The sequence below is a fragment of the Aythya ferina genome (genome assembly GCF_964211825.1).
Source record: "Aythya ferina genome assembly, chromosome: 11".
Taxonomy (NCBI): domain Eukaryota; kingdom Metazoa; phylum Chordata; class Aves; order Anseriformes; family Anatidae; genus Aythya; species Aythya ferina.
In genome coordinates this window covers 7,836,882-7,858,807 of record NC_140307.1, presented here as the reverse complement: position 1 = coordinate 7,858,807, position 21,926 = coordinate 7,836,882, and the positions used below count along the sequence as shown (strand labels likewise).

General features: G+C 49.0%; 1 protein-coding gene across 8 annotated transcripts in view; it reads left to right on the top strand.

Annotated features, from left to right (window-relative positions):
* The window catches only part of NTRK3 (neurotrophic receptor tyrosine kinase 3), a 195,306-nt gene that overhangs the window by 38,301 nt on the left and 135,079 nt on the right, over positions 1-21,926 (top strand). For all 8 annotated transcript variants that reach the window (XR_014696952.1, XM_084532677.1, XM_084532678.1 and 5 more), the window contains 7 exons: positions 5,136-5,204; positions 11,605-11,762; positions 13,523-13,665; positions 14,263-14,404; positions 16,556-16,852; positions 20,707-20,730; positions 21,295-21,365. Coding sequence is in view for 7 of the 8 variants with exons in the window: in XM_084532677.1 (XP_084388803.1) it covers positions 5,136-5,204; positions 11,605-11,762; positions 13,523-13,665; positions 14,263-14,404; positions 16,556-16,852; positions 20,707-20,730; positions 21,295-21,365 (904 nt within the window). In the remaining variant the exon portion in view is untranslated. The remainder of the gene's footprint in view (positions 1-5,135; positions 5,205-11,604; positions 11,763-13,522; positions 13,666-14,262; positions 14,405-16,555; positions 16,853-20,706; positions 20,731-21,294; positions 21,366-21,926) is intronic.

Here is a 21,926-nt window from a genome sequence, read left to right as displayed (position 1 = left end):
AGGAGAGGTCTGGCGGTGCTGGCAGGGGCGGTGAGAGGCGAGGCAGATGTGCCGCGGAGCTGCGGCGGAGGCGTGGTGCCGCACGCCCTCGCCCTGCTCTGCTACTTCTGCTTTTTAATGCTATTGTTTAAAGAACAATGCAGAGGACCAGCCCCTCTCCACCTCCTTCGATCCTGTTTCAGTGACGTTCGGGGTTTGCAAATCACGGGCTTGTAAGCAGGAGGCGGGGAGGGACACGGGCTTGGGGTGGCAGGGTTTCTCCTTGCCTCCGTGACGAGGGTCTTCCACTCTCTTCTGACGCAGGAGGCTTTGAGCTTGGGAGACTGTTGCAAATTCTGGCTCTAGTCTTAGAATGAGATGTAATTTGGGGTGAATGAGATGATGTGATGGGATGCACCATGTGAGTTCAGGTGCCTCATGGAGTGTGGCACAGTGCCGTGGACTTCAGCAAGGAGGGAGTTGTGGTGTCTGAGCTCCCAAGGGAAGATTGAGCCTTGGAAGCTTTTTTACTCCTCTGTGTCTGGAGCCTGGGCAGTTCCTGCCCTGCCTATCCCCACTTTCTGGGTGTGCTTGGCATCATCTGGCACTTCCACAGGCGCTGCCTCAGGTGTGTCCTGCTGGGGCTTGGCGCTCAGCTGTCAGAGATCTCAATTGAGCCCAATGTCTGTAGAGCCTGATTTGTGGTGAGACCATACTTCCACTGCTTCTGGGACTTGCTGGGGTAATTTTAGCACATTCATTAAGAAAGGACAGTTTGTTTTTTTTTTTTTTCCTTAATGAACAAAGCTGCTTACTACGCAGGGAAGGGAGGGAGAGTGATGGAGAGGGCAGGAGGGGCATGTGGCACTGCTTTTAGAGGTCACCGGAGTGATCTGTCAGAGATGAGTAAGCCCCAGAATGACTCCAGTGTTTTGCTGTTTCAAACCCAGCTTCAGTGCCTTACTTGCTGCAGAGATGAAGCCTGGATGTAGCTACCCCTATACCTCCAGCTGCCAGCCTTGTCCTCTCCTGCAGCCACCAGTACTGAGCCAAATCCCCAGTGAGCTGTGAGATGACGGGAAGCACCCGCTGTGCTGGATAGGGTGTCCAGGGCACGGGAGGGACCAAAGCAGTCAGGTGTGGTGCCACTGGCACATCCCGTGCTGAGGAGGGCAGCTGAGGGGGTACTTTTCACCTCGAATGTGTGCCAGGCTGTTGCTTGAGTTCCTCCAACCCCAGCTGCTCCGTGCAGTGAATCCTGCAATCAGGACTTCCAGAGCAGCACTGTTATTAAAATACATGGAAGACTTGTCCCATGCAGGAGAAAATGTGTCAGGTTGAAAATAAGGGCGAGTGGAGGAGGGACAGGCGAGGAGAGTCCCTCCCCAGCAGCGTTTCTGCCACTGCGTCGGGCTGAACCATATAATATAGCTTACAGTTTAATTACAGGGGCTCTTGCTTGTTGGTGTCATTAATGAGGCATCCGGCTTAATTTAGCTGAATAAAAATGGCTTTAATAGTGGGAACTCTTTTGGCAGCTGGGTAATTGAGGGAAAAGAAGAACACGCTGCTTCCATTTTCAGGAAAGTCCCCTCGCTCCGGGCTGTGTGGGTCCAGGTCCCTCTTTCATGTCCCTCCCTGCAGCTTTGAGACCTCCTCGGGAGGCAAAAAGCCCCCTGGCAGCTCTTTCTACATAGGCTGCCCTGGGGAAAGCAGTGTCTTGTGAGTGATGGAGAACACGTCCCACGGCAAAACAGCAGCTTGACGGCGTTACGGGAGTGCTGATGGCAGCTCCGTCCCGAGGCACGCTCGTGCTTGCCGCCTTGAAATACGTGGGGAAGGCGTTTTGCTCCTCTCCCCCTGCGTCTCCTCGGCTCGTGATGTGCCAGATTTTATTACAGGTGGAGCTGATGCACAGCCTGTTAGAAAGGTTGTCTGGCACGCTCTGCTCCACGACTGCTTCCACTTCCCTGCAACTGCCAAATTTTAATTGCTCAGGCTGAAGTTTTCTGTGTTGGGTGTCTGCTCCTGGCTGAAGGCATTTTTTTTTTTTTTTAATGATTCCTTTCAAGTTTCAAAGAAAATCTGTTCAGGTGGTAGATGGGGGAAATGGGCTGCTTGGCTCAAGCCAGAAAACACTGGTGATGCTTCTGTCCCAGCACCTGCATCCCTCCTGTGGAGGGGGGAACACTGCTCATCAAGGAGCAGGCATTGCAGGAAAGACTTAATTTTGCTCTTCCCATACACGTGTGCCAAAACTGAATTGAATTAAAAATAAAGGAAAAGAAATCCCTCTGGTATTGCTTGGAGACTTCTACAGTGTTCCCAGGTAACTTGCCTGAGTTTCATGTGACACCCACACTTTCCAGCCTTGTGGCACCCAAATTTATTTCTCTAGGGTCTCACGTAGGATCTCTTGATCCATTTGGAGGGAGAAGTTTGGTAGAGGATTTTTGGGGGGAGATGTGGGGGGCAGCTCTTATTGGGACACTGGGGATGGAATGGGAGGATGTGGAGGGTGGGAAGATCATAAGAGATTTGGGCGTGGATGAGGAGTTTGGGGATGAGGAGTGTTTGGGGGTGGCTGGAGAGTGAAGAGTGGAAGGTGGTGGTCTCAGGTCACTGGAAATGGTGGGGACATGGAAGTGATAATGGATTTCTGGCCTCCCAAGCAGTGTGAGCAGCTGGAGGTGGGAGAGGGCTAGTCCTTGATGGGGAAGGTCTTGCTCTTCCCCAATCCTCCTCTCCTATGCCTTACAAACACTGGGAAGCTTGGTGTGCATGGCTGGGGTTAGAGCACGGTGGGAACCTTGCGAGTGCCGAAGAGGAGTTACAAAATGCCAGAGCTTCGTTCACCCGCGGAGCTGTAATTTAATCTCCTCGTGTGCATGTACTGCGATACCGTCTCTAATTACATAATCACACGCTATTTTCCCCAGGAAACCTGCCCCATCCGGTGCAGGGGATGGATCTATTCTGGGGAGAGATCGGGGCCATGCAGGGAGGTTTTTCTGCAGCAGCTCCGTGTCTGTGCAGTTGGTGGATGGACCCTTTGCACCTGCACACCCGGTCCTGGCATTCCTGACCTTTCCAGTGTTTGCCTTTGCAACCTAAACGATGCATTTCTGTCTCCACATTGATACCAGGGGCCATTTTACGAGGGCCTTGCTGACATTTTAAGGTGTCTGGTGTGTCTGTTGGGTGACGAACGCACTCCTCCCTGCCTGTGTCCTGCCTGCCCTGACATGGAGCTGCTGGCGTATCCCTCCTGACCTGTCCTGCAGTCAGATCAGGCACTGCCAGCCCTGCCAGAGCAGGAGCAGACGTCTGCATGAAGAGGCTCCTCCACTGCCCCTAAACCCTCGCTGTGGGTTGTGGCTTTTTGGGGCAGGTGGGCGCTAGGAGCGGGTTTGCAGAGAGCGGAGGAGAGAAGCGGAGCGCATCTGCCTGGCAAAGCTGCCTGCATTAGTGAGGGCGCTTCCTTTCTCCATCTCTGTGCCCTAAATTGTAATAACATGATCATGCTATTTTTGATTCCCTTATTTGCGTGGAAAGCCTGTTGTTTTTTCTCTTCTCTTTCAGAATCCAATTTTCTCTTGACATTTCTGCCTAATGTAGCAAAACATGACCTTTGAGAAAGGACATTCTAGCAAGACTCACTCCCTCCTCTGCATCTCTGCCTCTCTCCCACATCTTGCTGTCTCTCCTGCATCCCCTTTACGCTTCTTTCTTCTCCCTGTGTAGGGGGAGGGAGTTTACTGTCTCACTTTTCTCTAGAAGCGAGCTGCTCCTTCCCCTCCTACTTTTCATCTGTCTTTGCAAACTTCCCAGGTGCTGAGTGCTCCGGGGTGGATAAAGGAGGGAGTTTTGTGACTTTTTTTTTTTTAGTTTTTCTTCTGCTTAACATCACTTGCTATTTTTTGCTGCCTTCCTAAACTTTGTTGGCGGCTGGAAGCAATTTGTCTAAAGCCTTAGGAATGGTGGGATCTCAGTCATGTGAAGCAAGGAACCTGTGGTTTTCGGCGCTTTACGCAGCAGGGTAGTCTGATGCGAGGCAGAGCCAGAATTTAATGATGCAGCACCGTGCTCTCGGGGTGCTTGGGCTGGTGTCTGCCAGGCTCAGGAAGAGCCTTTGGTGTGAGAGCTGCAGCAGCAGCTCCTAAATTCGGAATTTGGGAGCGGGGTTTTGCAGGGGCATGTGGTGGCGGGTGGGACTTGATGGGAAGGGAGCTGATGGGGATGGGACTGCGCTCGGTGAAGGAGGATGCAAAGTGCCCCCTCCTGTGTTTCCTGGAGGTCTGGATGCTCGCACAGACATGGGAGGATTTGGGATTTTGCCAGCATGTGCGGCCACCCTCCCTCTGCTCCCCCAAAGGCTGCCTGATTTCATTATCTCCTTCTCACCTTGCTGTCAACCCAAGGCTCTCTTTGTGTGGCTGCCTTCTCCCTGCGTAGCCTGCCCCCCAAAATACCTCTTCTCTTTTGCTTTTAGTACTTCTCAGGTTGCTTTTGCACTCTTATCCTCTCTGGCCTCCAGCCAAGGAGGTGATATCTGCCGGGTCATGAAGCTCTCCCAGGTAGATGAGGTTTATGTTTTTGAGATTTTGATGAGATTTATGTTTTGGCAAGCTTGGGCAGATGGAGGGAGGGGCAGGGAGCTGTCAGCTGCTGTGGCAGTGACACCCCTGGGTGCAAACAGCCATAATAGGATGCTTCTAATGCACAACCACTAAGTATTGTATGATGATGCCTTGGGTAATCATAATTCTGTCACTTCAACCCGGTCGTTAATATTTTTAACACGATGTTTGTACTTAACTTTTTGTTCAACTTACAAAATTAGGCTTGTTCTTTCTGCATATGGTTGGTTGAGCTCCGGATTCGTGGGCAAGAATCAGACAAATCTTTTTTGTTTTCATTATTATTTTAACGCTCCAGCAGGATACAAACCATTTTTCCCTTTGGGGGTAAAATAATAATAAAAAGAGAACTTCCATTCAGGTTCATCCTCATTAAAATCTCTCATTAGGAAACCTAGAGCTAGGTCCTACGCTGCTTGACAGCCCTGCAGAGGATGACGGGCTCTGTGGTGGCAGTAGGGCCACGCGCAGGGGGAATTATTTACGGTGACTTCTTTTTTTCCCGTTAATTTTCAGAGACCTCTCTGGTAACCGGCTTACCACCCTGTCATGGCAACTCTTCCAGACGCTGCGGCTCTTCGAACTGTAAGTCCCATCCCAGAGGTACCCCCTGGGAGAAGAGGGAGGCTGAGAGGAGGAAGGAGCTTTATATAGAGCTGTTTTGAAGCCCGTGAATAATTACCTAAAAGTCCAGTGGTCAGCACCTTCCCTGGGAGGATTCCCTGGCTATGGGAGCACCAGAGCAGAACTGCTTCTCTTTTAACTTCACAGGGGCTGGCTAATTAACGTCAGGATGATGAACAAGTCATTCCAGGGGTAGTAAATGGCTGGCTGACCCTGGGAAAAGGTTAGAGATACTCTTAGAAATACTCACTGGGCCAGATTTTGAGTGGATCTTCCCAAAGATTTGGCCTTCCTCTATTGGAGGGTGACACCAGCTGTATTTCTTTATCTGCTGGCCATTCTTTAGAAGACAACCCTGCTTTTTAGTTGGATGACTCCCTCGGTCTCTAGCAGTTGAGGTTCCTCCCAGCTCCTGTGTGGGTGAGGAGATAGGGTCTCCCCTGGGGCAGCAGAGCCCTTCAGCCTGCTGAATTATTGATGGAGCGTTCAGTGCTGTGCTCGAGGAAAAAGTGGACGTGAAATCAATGGAGCGTTGCCCTGATGACCTGTTTTGTTGAATTTTAGAAATAGTTGTTTGGTGGGTCTAAATATATATATATATATGTAGGATTTCTCCCAGAGGATCCTGGGAAGCTCCATTCATCCTCGCTGATGATCAATAGAGCTGTAAGCCAGAAGTGACTTATGAAGGAATAAAGACAGTCTTTCAAGTGGGAGTAAGTGTGTTATCACTGGTGTTACTGCAGTGTATTTTATTTCTGTCAAATTGTTAAATGAAAAATACTAATAGTGATATTAGAAATAGAGAAACGCCCCCCTGATGGGGAGTCTGGCTTGCAAACTTAAAATGCTGAATCTGGGATTTGTCCTCTCGCTGATTACAACCCCAAATATTTCTTTAAAGCCTGGCTCAGGTTTCAAGTGTAATAGCGTGAGTCATTTGTATGCTTAGACCTTTACTTCTTGTCATTGCTCTGTCTGGCAAAACTCAGATTGATGGTTCCTGCCCAGGAAGTGTGGAGGAGCAAATGGGGCTGTGGTCCTGGGTGTGAGGGGCACCGGCAGGGCTTGGGGTAATGGTGAACCTGAGGATTGATGGGGATGCTTCCAACATAGCTCGTTTTTGTGGTTTTGTTTCACTTGGATCTGTCTTCTTTCTTTGGGCATGTCCCAGGTCTTCCAAGTCAGGCTTAAAAGACCAATACCAGCCCAAGAGGAATCGAGATGGTGCTGTGTGGGCAGCAAAGTGTACTTGTCCCCACCAGATGAAGGATGCATCTGCGTTGAGCCATGCCATTGATGCTGGCAGGGAATTTGGTGGGCTGGAGGTGGCCTCGCTCTGTGTCAGCAGAGTCACTTGGGGCCAACGCTCTGCAGCCTGGCAAACGGAAACGAAGTGAACAATTTGGCTCCCATCGGAGCTGTGCTCAGAGCGGTTTTCTCAGTGATAATGAGCCCTGATTGATGAAAAAAGTAACGTGGGAAGGAACGTGGGAGGTCACGGGACTGGCTGATAGGAAGAGGAGAGGAGTGGGACAGCAGCTCTGTCACGAAGCGTGGTGTCAGCATTTCCTTTGAAGAGGCTTGGCAGCGCCCAACTTGTCTGGACGTCTCCTGCCATCGTGCTCTGACAGGCTTCTTGGCACACCACCCCCTGGCACGGGCTCAAGTGATCAGCTTAGAGGTATGGGCTTAGAGCCTGCTGCTGCTGAGCAGGAGCCACAGCCTGGTCTGGTCGGCGGTGTTCAGAAGAATTGCTTTGTCACTGCTAGTTCCCATCACATCTTCCCTCGGCTCCGTGTCCCCAGGGGCCCTCTTTCCACATGAGCACAGGTACAACCAGGATAATGTGGTGATGCTGGTTCCTAGAGCAGGAAAGAAGAGGAAGGTTTCAGCTGGTGGTAATGTGGCTTGGAGATGTGCTTGCAGCATCCTTGCCAGGGCCAGGAAACTGCTGAGCTTTGCAGAGAAGACCTCACAGAGCTGTAGCTTGAGCTATGCACTTTGAATAATCATTCACGTAAAGATGCTGGGAATTAAGATAAAGAAATATTTTCTCTCGTGGAGTGGACGTGGTCCTGAGTGCTACAGCTGCTAATGAGGATAAATGGATCCCCAAGCTGGAGACAAATTGGTAAAGGATGTGCAAAAGTAGAAATATCATATTTTATTGTATTTTATTTTTTTAGCAATGCAGAAGATGGGTGAGTAGAAGACAGCTTCTTGGCATGGTGAGCTCCAAGGAGGCTTCCAGAATTTGGGAGGGAGATGGAACATGTGGCCCAGGACTTCAGCGAAGGCCAAACCTCAGTGTGCAGCTCAGAGAGGGTGGGAAGGGAAGAGATGGGAGGATCGTCTCCAGCAGGGTGCTGGGAGAAGAGCCACAGCTGTGTGACATGGAAAGTGCCAGGGAATGTGCAACCGGACAAAGCCCCTTGTGGAGGCGAGAGTAGAAGGCTAACATCAAGTTCATGCCACGTGAAGATTGTGCCACTCCATGAGAGGGGAGGGTGGCTGGAAACCTGGGGCTCAAAACAGCCTCTAGGCTGCCTTTGAGGCATCTCGAGCTAGGAAAGATAACTCTTTAAAGCAGAGTTTTTTTTGTTGAACAGAGCTGAGCTTGTCCCCTGCTGACTCACCGAAGAAAGGATGGCAAAAATGAGGCACACTTCCAAAGGATATTATCTCTTCCTCCTCCTGGCCAGAAGCAGGGCTTGGAATGGTTTCCAGTAACTCCAGCCTCAATTCCCACGGCACGGGCTGACCTTGACCAGCAGGGCTGAAGCCAGTGTGTACACAGCTCTGCGAAGCCTGAAGCTCCGTGTGCGTGGGGAAGTGTCTGACACTTGCAACAGCTCATAAACACTGGGCTTAGAGCCTTTCTTATCCACAAGTCACAGCTGGCTTCCTCTGTCATGTCCTTGGCTTCCTTTGTCATGTCCTCTGAGAGCTTAAGGCTGACATTTCAAGAAATTCCTTCCCGGAAAGACCTAAGACTCTGGATCCAATTACCTCCTTGGTTGTCTGAAACCCTGTAGTCCTGAACATCTCCCTGCTCTGCCCAGACCATTTCTAACACTAGCAGTCCCCGCCAGCAAGCCTTGCAGAAGGTTTTTGCAATGCTACAGCAAGAGGCTTTGGTAGGGATGGGGCACAGCAGCATCCCTGTTATGAGCCTGACTTAACGTTTAATGTGCCTCTAGCTTAAAAACTTATTGCCACCAACAGTCACGGTAATAGAGTTGGAGCTGGATGGCTGGTACTCGCGTGCTCTGAGTGTTAGCTAATTCAGTTTTCGGACACCGTACATCTCTCCCTGTCTGAGCCCTTCCCTTTCTGGCAGAGCTTTGGAAACAACAAGTCTGGCTGCACCCCCAGGAGAAGCACAGGCTTTGGGAAATAAATAGAAATGGAAAATGAAAATAGATTTTGCTCTCTCCCCGCTGGGCGCTCTTTGGTTCTCCTGCTAGGGGAAGCAGGCTGAGTCTCGAGGTAGGAGAGTGTTTTAATTGCGAGCGTGAGAAACCTCGGTAGCAGCTTTATGTGAATCAAAACAGACAGCACAAGTGTGGCAGCGATCTCTGCTGCCCTCCGAGAGGCTCTAGCTGCAGACAGCTTTGTTTTAGCTGATGAGACAGGGGACAGGGTGTGTGTCTTTGTTAGCTGCCGAGCTCAAAAAAAACCTGCTTCGTGTGCGAAGTCCCTCAGCTTTGGGTGGTGGTGGTGCCTTACAGCACGTGGTGGAAGCTCCTTGAGGTGTTTCTCCTCTTTGCAGGGAAGGGGAGGCGTGCTTATCTCCGCAAGCAGAGGGTCACAGGCACTGGGGATGCTTTTACTCATTTCTGTTGTATGCTGGAACGGAGGTGACCGAGCTGGCTGGGGGTGACTGAGTGGTTCAAGCCCTGCCAACGTGCTCTTTGAGGAGAGCTATATCCTCATTCACTTCTGTCGTGTGCTCATTAGCCCAGCCTGTGACCAGCCTTTGCTTTTAGCTTTTGTTAAATCTGCAACAGGAAAGAGCGAATGTGTTAGAGCAATTGCAGGAGAAAGGGCTGGAAGGGGCCGCAGCTCCTAATGAGCCATGCATGCCACAAGGCAGGGACACTGATGAGGTCTGAGAAGAAAGATGGGGGTTCATTTTTGGGGGCAGGTCCAGGGCAGAGTGAGCACTGAAATCCCTGTAGACCTCTCTGGAGAGCCAGCCATCGTGGCAGGGAAGGCTCCAAGCAAGGAGGAAAGGCATCTCCCACACCTCAAGCGTGCTTTTTGCAAGTATGTGAGAGAAAAATGGTGCACACATCTGTGTGCACATCTTAATGCCCATGGTGCATTCACACTGAGGTGCCATGCCAGCAGCTGGTGGCACTTGGCACGTCCAGCCAGTGATGGGAGTTAATTTGTGCAAAAGCCCCTGTGGGGGCCTCGATTAGAGCGAGTTACATCACTGGTGCTGGGGCAGGTCGTGGGTGAATTCTGCCCTGAAGCACGCTCCTCCTGTATTATTCATGGCCCCTCATGAATTAGCAATGGGCCGGGAAGGCTGCCTTCTCTTACTTACAGAGCTGCCCTTAAGTGCTGTGACAGCGGCTCTCCCGGCAGCCTTGTTTCATGAGGATATTTGTAGCAGAGCAGAATTTCACCCCCACTGCCTCTGAGCTCCCCCTGTTCACTGCCTGGCCCCTGGTACATGTCCAGCCACCTGATCTAACATCAGCTGAGCTCCTGCTTGCTTACGTGCTGTCCTGGGATGTTGAGGCTCTGTCCCCTGCTCCTGCCCAGCATCCAGCCCTGCTGCCAGCACTGACGTGGGGTCCCCAAGACAATGTGGGCTCTGGATTTGGGGCTGCAATGAAGCTGTGATGCCTGTGCAAGGCACTGACTGTACCTATTGTGGTGTGCAGAGAGTGTGCCTTGTCATCTGGATCCCACCAAATCGCTGTGCCAATCTGCTCTGGCCTCTTAAATGTGGTGCTTTGGCCTTCAAGTCTCTTGTCTAGGCCTCGTACCTGTCTTGTGAAGGTTTGGGTGCTTGTGAAGGGGAAGCAATACAATAAGGAAAAGGCGTGAAGTGAAGTTTAACTCTGTTTGTTCTAAAAATAAAAATAAAAACCAGATGACATCTTGTTCTATGAGGAGGATCAACCTGACACCGTTAGGATTAAAGTTCAACAGCCCTGGGTGCTGACAGAAGCTCCCTTCTCCTCCTGCTTTTGCAGTGCCGTTACAGACCCAACAGCAGCTGCGCGTGTTTGGAAGGCTGTTTCCAAATCCTGTTAGTCTGTGGAATTAATTTTGTAAAAGCAAGCATGAATTTTGCAGTAACGCGTGGAACGGACCAGAAAAGCAGCTTCCCCTTGTCTGATGGGAGGGATCCAAACGCTACGTGGAGCAATGGATTGATGTTTGGAGAAGCCCTTCTTTTCTGGGGTGACTGAGCTCACCTTTTCAGTGCTCAATCCTCTGCTCCCTGCTTTTTTTCTGCTTCATGGTAATGTGGGGGGCAGGCTTTTGTCCAGGCTTTCTCCTGAGACAGCCCCCTGGGTTGGTAGCTCTGTCCTGGCTGAGCACCGGGGTCTCCCCCCTGTTGGGACCCATCCTCCTTGCATCTACACAGAGAGCCGGAGGGCTTTAAAATGTAAATGAAATGGTTAATAGGTTGGAAAATCGATAATAATAAACATTCATCGTATATAAAACGTATAAGTGTGTTTTAAATGAAGTACATTAAAGGCAGTGCTTTTTTCCTTTTCTCCCGGCCGGGTCAGCAGGGTCTCAGCACAGAGCTGTTTGATTTGATTAAAATGCATGATATCCTGCACATTAGCTCATGTCCTGGAGCCCTGGGAGGCTCTGTTTGTACACATTACTAAGGAGAAAAACTGCCAGCTTTGCTGAGTGCTGGTGCAGCCGGAGGTGTGCTTTCCCCAGCAGGGTCTTGGACTCCCACTGACGTAGAATTTTAGGATGTGGATTAGTATTTTAGGGCGGTGTGAAGCTGCCTGCTCCTTTGCTGAGAGATGAATGCCTGAGGTGTCGGGGTGACATTACTGTGGGACTGAGCCATGGCTGTGCAGTCCTTGCAGTGAAAGATGTTGAGTACATGTGTGTTGACCTGGAAGATGTAAAACCTTGTTCAGGGAGGAGTGTGTGTGAGCACATGGATGCACAACCTCCATCTCTCTGGAGCAAGAAGAGATGGGAACCATGTGCTCCAGAATACCCCATGGAGGAGTTTCTCCATCAGCTCAGAAAAGCCCTTTGCATCTCCCTGGTGCCCTTTGTCCTTGGGGAGCACAGAGCCAGGAGATCTCCCTGGTCCTCCTTCCCCACCCCACTGTCGTTTCTCTCTCTCCGCCCGTAGGAGACTAGAGAGGAACTTCTTTAACTGCAGCTGCGACATCCGCTGGATCCAGCTCTGGCAGGAGAAGGGCGAGGCCAACCTGCAGTCCCAGGAGCTCTACTGCATGAACATGGACACAGCAGTCATCCCTTTGCAGGAGATGAACATCACCCAGTGCGGTAAGGGGCAGCCCATGCCGTGGGGGAGCCCTGTCCTGTTCTGCCCTTTCCAGTTGACCCCTTTACTTGGGGAAGCTGATGCCATAATATCTCACCACGTGGTCGAGAACAAGATGATTGAAGCTGATCGCAGTGGTTTGTGGATTAAAAATAGAGTATCAGGGTAAACGTGGGGCTGCTGTTTGAGTGCCTGAAGGTATCAGGGGATTTGGGGGATTTCCTTCACTATAATGACACTGCTTGACAATGTGCGATGCTGTGCTCGTGAGAACTGATAGGTTTCTTGTTGTTCTTCCTCTGTCTAACAAATCCTAGAAATGGCATATTGATAAGAGGAAACACTCCTAGGAAATACATGTCTTTATCCATTTTCCTTGCTTTAATTTTTCAACTGCAAGCCCAGGTCTGTAGGGATGAGGCAGGAGTGACCATGTGTCTCTTTCTGCTTCCTGCTGATTAACAGAGTCCAGTGGCTCCAGGAGCAACATGAGGCGTGTTCGATAGCTATCCCTCACCTTGTTCACACGTCAGCTGCCTGTCTGGTATCAGTTTTTGCTCTGCTGTTGCTATTACTGGAAAGCATTCCTTGTAGTGTAAGGGGAAGGACGTGTACCTTCAACAGAACAATTAAACTGTCTATACACTAGCAGCTGTCAAACTCAGGATGAAAAAAGGAGGAAAAATAGAGGTTTTCTTTCTTTGATTATTGATCTCTGTTCTAGGAATTTGGGTTTGTTTCTTGCAGCAGTAGTAGACAAACAACACGCATTTTCATTTGCGTGACTTTTTATTTTTAATTTTTTTTTCCCAAGTTCACGATGTCCCTTTACTAAGCTCTGGAAACTGGCCAAAGCGTGCCTGCATGGGGATGAACTAAAAAGATTTGAGAGAGCACTGTAATTTCCTCCCCAAATCAGAAGAATAATCTGTAAGGATTAGAGAGGGAAAAAAAACAAACAACTTAGGGATCAGGGATGGAAAGAGAGGTGACTCCAGCAGTGGTGGCATTAGACTTGAGGGGACACCGGGGTGATGATTTGGGAACACAGAGGGTCCTGTCTTTGGGTCAGCATGATGGATGGATGATGGAAGGGCTGCTTGCCCTTCTTGCAGCCAGCTCTGTCTTGTTTCATGTTGCAAGGATATTTGGTAGTTGGGGCAGCAAGCAAAGAAAGCGTGTAAATCAGGGCCACCATAGATCAGTGAATCGCTGCCACCACTGAGGAAGAACAAGGGCACCTTTTATTAGGAGAGCTGTGGTTATTATGAAGATGCATCCTTGGTCGTCTTCTCTTGATTATTACAAGTCAGAGGAACGCTGTCCTTGCCTGGAGTGTTGAGTACTCTGTGCCATGTCCCTAGAGGTAGGGACACTTTGGGTCCTCTCCCAGTGCATGCAACTTTGCCATCAAAAGTGATTGCCCTTGAAATCAGCTTCGGTGGAACTAAAATATAGATAGGGAGGGCAGTTGTGTGAGGGGATGGGCAACCAGAACTGGGCACAACTTTTGGATTAGAGTCTAACGGGAGGGTCTGTTCAGCTGGTGTTTCTTCAGAGTTCCCAATATTTCCTGTCTCCATGCTCCCTCCTTCCCTTGGTAGGAGAATGCCATGCCATTGCCTCCGGCTGCTTCTTGCAAGGTGCTGGGGGCTGAGTTGGCACACAGCCTGGCAGGATTTGGGTCCACATGTACATGTTCTACAGCTAGCTGCAGCAAATGCTGCTCCACACCTAAGCACCTCGGTGTCTGCCCTCCTAGACCTCCCGGAGATCAGCGTGAGCCACGTGAACCTGACGGTGCGGGAAGGCGAGAATGCTGTCATCACCTGCAACGGCTCGGGCTCGCCACTGCCCGACGTCGACTGGACGGTGGCAGATCTCCACTCCATCAACACGCACCAGGTAGGGAATTAGGGACATCGGAACATGGCTGCAGCTGGGGGATCTCCACGTCCACGTGTGTAGGGCAGGGCTCAGGTAGATGTTGGAGAGTGCAATGGGAAACGTGGAACAGCCCCATCCAAAAGAAAATAGAGAGCTGTACCTTATCCAGATGAGAACCTAGGAAGCATCTGAAGGGCATTGCAAAAACTTCCCTCTGTGCGACAGGAAAGTGAACATGAGATAGCTTCATATCTCAGTGCTCCCTAATTGAATCTTAACTCATGTCTCCTCTAATGAAACTACCTGTTTACAGAGGTGTCTGCAATAGCTGTAGCTGAAGCAGGCAGCTAAGCAAGCTGTTCTAGAGACAAGCTGTGTTTATCAATGCTACAGCGCTATGGCTCTTCACCTCCCAGTAGTGCTTCTCATACGTAACGGTGAACTTAATCGGGTGAGGAAATGCCTCACCTCCCCCAGGTCCTACTTGTCCTTGAATTTTCAAGCCCTTCTTGCATTTTATGTGGAAACCGGGACCCTCACCTCCTGGGAGCAGGAGCAGGGAGGAAAGAAGCCACCAGCGGCTGATTTTTGCCTGTGCTTCTCTGTGATGCATAGACCAACCTCAACTGGACCAACGTTCACGCCATCAATCTGACCTTGGTGAATGTCACCAGTGAGGACAACGGGTTTCTGCTTACCTGCATCGCTGAGAACGTGGTGGGGATGAGCAATGCCAGCGTGCTGCTCACCGTCTACTGTAAGTAGCTGTGGCAAGGTTTTGATGATAGAGGCTGGAGGGGAGGGATGCCCTGAGAACCGCGTGAACCAGTTGCTACCTGTGGTACTCTGTTTTCTTGGACGAGAACTAGGAGCAGAGCACAGAGGTGGGTCCTTGTACGTTTCTCTTAAGGTCAATACTCTGCAAAATTTCTTGCAGAAATGAGCACTACGCAGGCAGGATCCACAGAACCATGCTGGTGGTGGTTGTCTTGCCATCTGTCCCTTGGCAGATCCAGCTGATTGAGGAAAAGATGTAGAGGGGCTAAAACTCTCTTTACAAACACGGGGTTGCTCACCCTGATGCTGTGTGAGAGGTTAAATGTCACCCTTGCTAAAGCCAGTGTAAATTTTGCCTCTAATTTCAGGGATGCTATTGCTTCTTCCTAGATCTGCTCCTACAAAGTTAAACAGCACGCGCCGTGTAAACACACACGTGTCAGATTTCCACCGCTCACTCTCAGCTGCAAGTAGCGAAACTTTCTGTGTGCTTTCTAATATAACTTAACACAAACCTGACCTTAAGAGGAAGTTTACACAGCTTTGTGCTCTCAAGCAGCTGAGATTTACTACACGTTGCTGTGTCTGTAACATTTGCCCTTAATCTGTAGTTTGGAAACCTGCCCCCACAATCCCCCAGCCCTGCTAGGCAGAGGAGACCATGTGTGCTTCTGGCGGGTGTCGGTGAACCCATGTGGTCCACGTTCAGTGCGGGAGCCACGAGGTCCTGGAAAGACAGGGCAGTCAGAGGGGATTGGAAAGAAGAGAGCAGATGCTTTTCTTCTTTCATCTGCCTCCCAGTAAGTATTGATGGACTGAAGAATGGAGGTATTTAAAGTTGACATCAGCTCAGAGGTCAGCAGGCGGGTGTTTTTTGCACTGCGTTTTAGCTGCTTTTCCTCCCCATCTTAAACAGCACGATGCCAGTGCCTATTTTCACCCGTGTAATCCTCTAAGCTGCTGACAGTTTCTGCTACCCCTGCTCTCATTGCCCAGACCCATCACTCAGGCTGCAATTTCACGCCAAAAAAGATCTGGGTTTCTGTGTGTAGGTGGATGCCTGTTTTGAATCATCCTTGCCAGGAAGATGTGAATAAGCCACATGCAGATCTAGGCTCGCAAATGGAGCGAGGTGGCTGGGACATGGCTATGTGGTTCAGGGTGGCTGGGGGGAGAATTTTGCTCTGCTCCCACCAGGTCTGTACCTTGCTCTCTTCTACCACCTTTACTGTTTGAAAAATGCATGACTTTTTTCCCAAAAATGGGGTCAAAGTTGGTGGATTTCTGCTTTCCCTTGTGGGTTGCCTTTGCAGCTGGATGCTCTCAGGTAAATGAGAGGTTTAGGGAAGACCTACATCTCTGTGTCCTTGCTCTTTGCACTAAACTCTGTTCTTCTGGTCCATACTTTGCTGGTCTTGGGGTTCAGGACCTAGTATGTAGATGTCATAACTGGGGTTTCAGAAGTGGTGGAAGAGCAGCATTTGAACTGTTGGGGTGCCCGTGGTTGGGGGAGACGATGCATATGCAATAAATTGCAAATGGTGTCTGCTTTTCTCTCTGTCCTACTCTCCTCGCTTTAATTAAAACACCCCCGGAGGGTGCTCGACGGGTGGGAACTCCTTTGGGATATTCAGGCAGTTGAAACCCTCAAGGACCGGCAGCCACTGGGGGATACTTGCTTCCACAGCTTATGAAATCCAAAAGCGCTCGTTGCGACCGAAGATCCCCCATGGGCACCTCACACACATGTACCGTGATGGCACTATGTGGTGGTGTCCTCCATGGAACAGGCTGCCTCCCTCTGATCCCCGGGGGGAAGGAGCGCAGCCATAGATAGGCGTGTGGACCAGGCAGCTCCAAGCTTCATTATTTCTTGTCTGGTGAAGTGATCAGCCCCGTGTTTAATTTGTAACCCTGTTTGCAAGCCCAAGGTTATGGTTCAGGTCCTCCTGCTGGGGAGTGTTGAGTGGTTCTCATGACTTAGTCTTCCTTCTTTGCAGACATCCATGGGAGCAATAAAAGGAACAAGGGATTTTCGAGGCTTCACATTCAATAATCTTAATTTCCCCGGTGCACGAGGCTTGATGTGGGTGTTGGGTTGCTGTGAGCCTGCCATGTTTCTCTCTGCTAGATCCCCCCCGCATCCTAACCCTGGAGGAGCCGGTGCTGCACCTGGAGCACTGCATTGCGTTTGCAGTGCATGGGAATCCAGCTCCCACCCTCCACTGGCTGCACAATGGCCAGGTCCTCCGGGAGACGGAGATCATCCACATGGAGTTCTACCAGCAAGGGGAGGTCTCGGAAGGTTGCCTGCTCTTCAACAAGCCCACTCACTACAACAATGGCAACTACACCATTGTGGCCACCAACCAGCTGGGTTCAGCCAACCAAACCATCAAGGGACATTTCCTTGAAAAGCCTTTTCCAGGTGGGATATTCAGTTTATCTCTTTACATTTTTTTTTTTTTTTCCAATCTGAATATGGGACCAATCTTAATATGGTACCACTAGTAATCCTGACACCTAAATAGAGAAGGCCTGGGCAACCCAACCCAAGGTGGCCTTTCTCTGGAAGAGGTGACCTCTGGAGGCATCTTCTGACCAGTACTGTTCTCCTACAAAAATGTGCTTTGGTGTTGTAACTCTTTAATGTAGTGATCAATACAAAAATTAAGAAAGTTGGTGAAGAAGAATCAGCCTCCATTGAAAGTTCAGAGGTGCAGGTATCTAATCTGGTATCTGGCTGGGAGTATGAGAACTGACGTATATAACAGGAGAGGCACTGGGATAAATCTACCTTTTGTCAAGTTTTCAGCATCTCTGCAAGATTTTGACCCCGAGTACGTGGTTCACCTGAAACCTGCCGGCTGGGGTTGTGTTGGGAGTCCTGGTTCTCATCAGCCACGTATCGATGAGGCCTGATGTGGATTGGTGTAGGAATTGAGCTCGCAATGCAGTTTAATAGCAGGAAATCCCACGTTTTGTTGCTTGTATCAAGAGGAAGAATTTGATCTGGAGCTTTGATGGAAGTCAGTCCAAATTGCACTGAGAGGCGAGAGACTAACTTGTTTAGATGCTTGTGTTTTGTAACATATTCTGCAATATATATATTTAAGATCTTTAGGGATTTCAGTGGGAGAAGGGTATAGGATTGGTTAATTATTTTGGATTTTGTATCAGCTCTGGGGACCCATAAGAAGATAATTTTTGGAGAGAGAGTTTTCTTCTATGTGGCTGTTGTTATAAGCTAAAGAAAGGAAACCCCTTTAAAGTGATGAAGTGATGCAGATCTTTCTTTTTTTTTTTTTTTTTTTTTTTTTCTTCCAGCTTGCATTTGAGAAATGATTGTAGCTGGATGCAGCAGTGTCGGGATTGTTTTCTTTCCAAATATGACACGAGCAATTCTAGGCTGACAGGCCTACAAAAAAGGCGACAGCTCAATTAGTTGCTTTGCATCAGTTTGCTAGGCTTTCTCAACCAATTGTTTGGAATGCCCCAGCGCGCTCCCGAGTGACTTACAGCTTAAAGGCAAAAAAGCATTTGAGGACATGAAGATCCAGCTCTGGGGGGGCAGCGGAGACCTTGTGGCGACTTGTCTGCTCTGTAGGAAAATGGAAGGTTTTTGTCTGCTCTCTGGCTTTGCAGCATCACGCTGGCCATCATGGGGTTAAGATCCCTGTGTGCTGCTGCCTTCAGGAATGATGCCATGAGAAAGTGGCAGCTCTAAATTGGCCCCTGCAGCCCAAGAAAATCCAACAAAATAGGACGTTTGCTAAATATAGAAAAATACCAATGGTAGTCTCATTTATTATTTATATCACACCATATATGTACACAGAATTTTCCCGCAGGTCAAATATCATAAATGCAAACCCAAATCTCTGCCTTGAAGATCTGACAATTGAACAAATGAGCTGATATGAATGGGAGTGGAAAATTTATATTCAGGCCTCAAGGATGATGCCCTGTATGGCTATCCAACCTATTTATGTTTCCTGCTGTCGGGAAGGAAGAGCAGCTTATGAACTGTAGGTGGGTGAGGTGAGGCACGGGTTTGCAGTGTCAGCTCTGCCAGGTCCCACCTTTGTGACTCCATTTCCCCATCTGTGAAATGGGGACAGCTCTAAGTAGGTGCTGGACCTCCAGAAAAGGGTGCAGATCTGCTGTTCTGGAGAGCTGATTTTGGAAACGGATCTGAGCCGTGCCGTGATGTGGAAGGCATGTTAATGTCTGAAGCACCTCTTGTGTCAGAGGCTCCGGGAGAATCTGTTTGTGTGAAATATAAGTAAAACATTGCCCTTGGCGCATCGTCACCCACACCTTGTATGTGTTGTTGGTGTGGAGTGCTTTCAGACTCTGAACCATCTTCCAGCAAGAAATGACCCATTTCTCGTATTTCTTTTGATCCAAAGTCCCAGGCTGTTCCTCACCCTGGTAGACCCTGTCAGCACAATCCAGGCTGTAATTTACTTTACTTGAAGTTCGTTGCTCCATCCGCTGCCAAAGCTGACATTAACACTCAATGCAGCTGATGCTTATTTCCCGTTTGAAGGTAGATTCCTCCAGAAAATGCCTCAAATTGAAGGTTCCCTATTGTGATTCATTCAGGAAGCTTATTGCCTATAGCTATTCTAACATGCAAAAATTTTGCTAAAACTATCCAGGATGGGGTTATTACGCTTAATGAAAGCAGGACCTGGAAGGCTTATCAGCATGGAGAAAGAACCCATGACAGTGTTTTTTTAGAACCCCCTGACGTTCAACCTCTAGTTGGTACAAAGCTGGATTGTGATGCCTGGGTTGGGAGAGAAATATTTTATTACAAACTGGATGGGAGATGTTATTCCATAACCTGTCTCTCTGCCTTGTTGTGGCTCTAGGAGCAAGGACAGTAGCTCCCAGAGCAAACTTGTGCCATTCCCAGTAAAAATCTCACTTCATGTTGTCATTGGCATCTCTACCATAGGCTGCCATCTCCCTATTTAATCCACAGAGGTTGGTCTGCCTACCTCCCCCTTGACGAATGTTCCGTTCTTTGGCAACTTTTCACAGAAGTCAAGTTGACTGAAATTTCTTGTTTATGTTTTATGCTTCACAAAACAGGGAGGCTTAAGTGGGGAAAAAAAAATAAATATTGTGGGTTTCCGCTGAGTTTTAGTCCAGCAAAGAAAAATGGAAAGAAGAAAATGTAGAGTCAGCGAATGTTTTATGATTAGACTGTCTGTGTTAGATTAAAAAAAAAAAAAAAAAAAAAAGAATTCTCCAAATAAAGTGTTTCTTCCTAATTAATTATTTCTCTTGCTAGGAAAAAGCCAAGACAAGTTGTTTCTGCTTGACTTGACAAAAAAATATTTTTTTTCAGTTCTTTTCCCCCTGTTTTGGAAAGCCATGTTTGTCACCTGGGGATTGCTTCCTGCTTCCCTTCCAAACCTCACCCGTATTTCTGCCTGAGCTTTTTCTCATCCTTCCAGGAGCCCTCTGCCAGCAAAGCTGTGTAAACTCCAGTTAATATCAGGCTCAATTTCTTACATGGGCAAGTGAATTGAGAGCTGACGTTGTTCTCATACTATGTAAACTGAGTGTCACTGGGAGCTTTAGACCTCATCGTCGGAGCCCTCAGCTGTCTTCGGAGCTGAAGGGGCTTTACTGAATAGTCTGGAGCAGTCAAGTGGCTGACACAAGGGGCTGGTGTGGGGAAGAAGCAGCTCTAGGATAGACACCGCCTCTGTACATATCCAGTACAGACGTTGTTAGCTTCTACCAGTGATTCAGGAGGCTTTTGAGTGAGCCCAGGAAAGGTCTCCTGTAACCCCCTGCCCCGAGCTGGGCTGTTCTTCCTGGGAGCTGGTCCTTGTCCCTGTGGGACTTTATCCCTGGGTAAAGACTGACAAAATCTGCCTCTACCCTCACCTCCATCCATCTGAGCACAGGTTTCTGTTGAGCTTTGCTTATTTGCTGGAAGCTGAGCCATTTAGCAGAAGTCCCACACAACATGCTGCTGATTGTCCTCTGTTTTGGCATTGCTGTAGCATCCTTCTTCTCCCATCTCAGCCCGAGGCCCCTGTGTACTCTGTTCTGACCCCTGGGATATTCTGCTGACAAGTCTGCTGCAATTTCCAGTTACAGTTACCCCAGAGGATAAAAAATGAAATGTTTTGGTTTCCTGGGCTCTTGGGGTGGGTAGAGTGTGTCTGGGGGGGGGGGGGGGGGGGCTGGGAATGAGGCTGCTTTCCCTTTGCTGTGCTGCTAATTGTATTGCTTCTCTCTTTGTCCTTTCCACAGAGAGCACGGACAACTTTGTCTCAAGTAAGTGTCTTCTTGCACTTGGAATATTGTGGGAGTTTTTAATTTTCTTTCCCTCCTGTTGTTCTGCCTCTTATGTGCTCCTGGAGGAAAAATCAGTGAGTCAAAAGCAAGTTGAGGCTGAGGTCACACAAAGCTCTGGCTTCTCCATACATGAGCAAGATTACTGGGGGGTTCATCTGGGGTGTCTCTGGAGTCCTGTTTGCTTCCCGTGAGTGAGGTCCTGTAGAAGGACCTTGTGTATCATGGCCCACGTTCAATGTGCCGTGTAATATGGAACAGGATGAGAAGTGGGACTGAATTTCCATTGTGTTTTCTCCATGTATTTTTTCCCTTTATTTATTTTTTTTTTTCCCCTCCCAAAATGATCCAAGTAATTGTTTCTTTAGACCAAGTTCTGCTGAACTTGCTATATTTTAGCCCTACTTAACCCAGTAGATTTCTAGGAGCTGGCTCAGTGGGAGGCTACCCACCCTAGAGGACCAGGAACCCCAGTGTTTCTCAGTTGTAAGGTTGGAGTGTCTGTGGGAGTCTCACTGAATCCTCTCTTTGGTGTTTTGGTTTCAGTCGGTGATTACGAAGTGAGTCCCACCCCACCCATCACTGTGACCCACAAACCAGAGGAGGACACTTTTGGGGTGAGTCCCATCCTCTTCTCACCAGAACAGCTCTGCATGTATTTCTCATTAATGACGGCTCAGTATTTACAGACCTCTGCTGTTCTGAGATGTTTGCAAGGCAAAATCTCTTCCTTTGTGATTCAAGACAACCAACAATCAGAAGGATTTTATGACTTGTGTCGGGCAAGCAAAGTTCTGATGTGAACCATGTGAGCCTCCTGGGTCTGCAGTGTGGAACCAGGCAGCCCTTTGAAAATCAGGCATCCTGTGAAACTGCTGCTGGCAGGTCAGAAATTCGTGCTCTGAGAAAGTAGCACCCAGAGAACAAACAAACAGCCGGCCGTGTGTTTCATACTATTATCGAACTGTTAAGTCTAGCCCTGTGAGGGACTCGGATTTAGCTTGGTTTAAATTTGTCAATGCCAGTTTGCCCTCCCTCCTGCTCTGTAGGGTACGCCAAAAATAAAAAGGAAAGAAAACCCATGGCTTATCAGATCTCACCATTGTCTTTCTTTTACAGAATCCAGGTAGAGGAAAAAAAAATAAAAAGGTGTACAAGTTTGGAAAAAAACACATTAT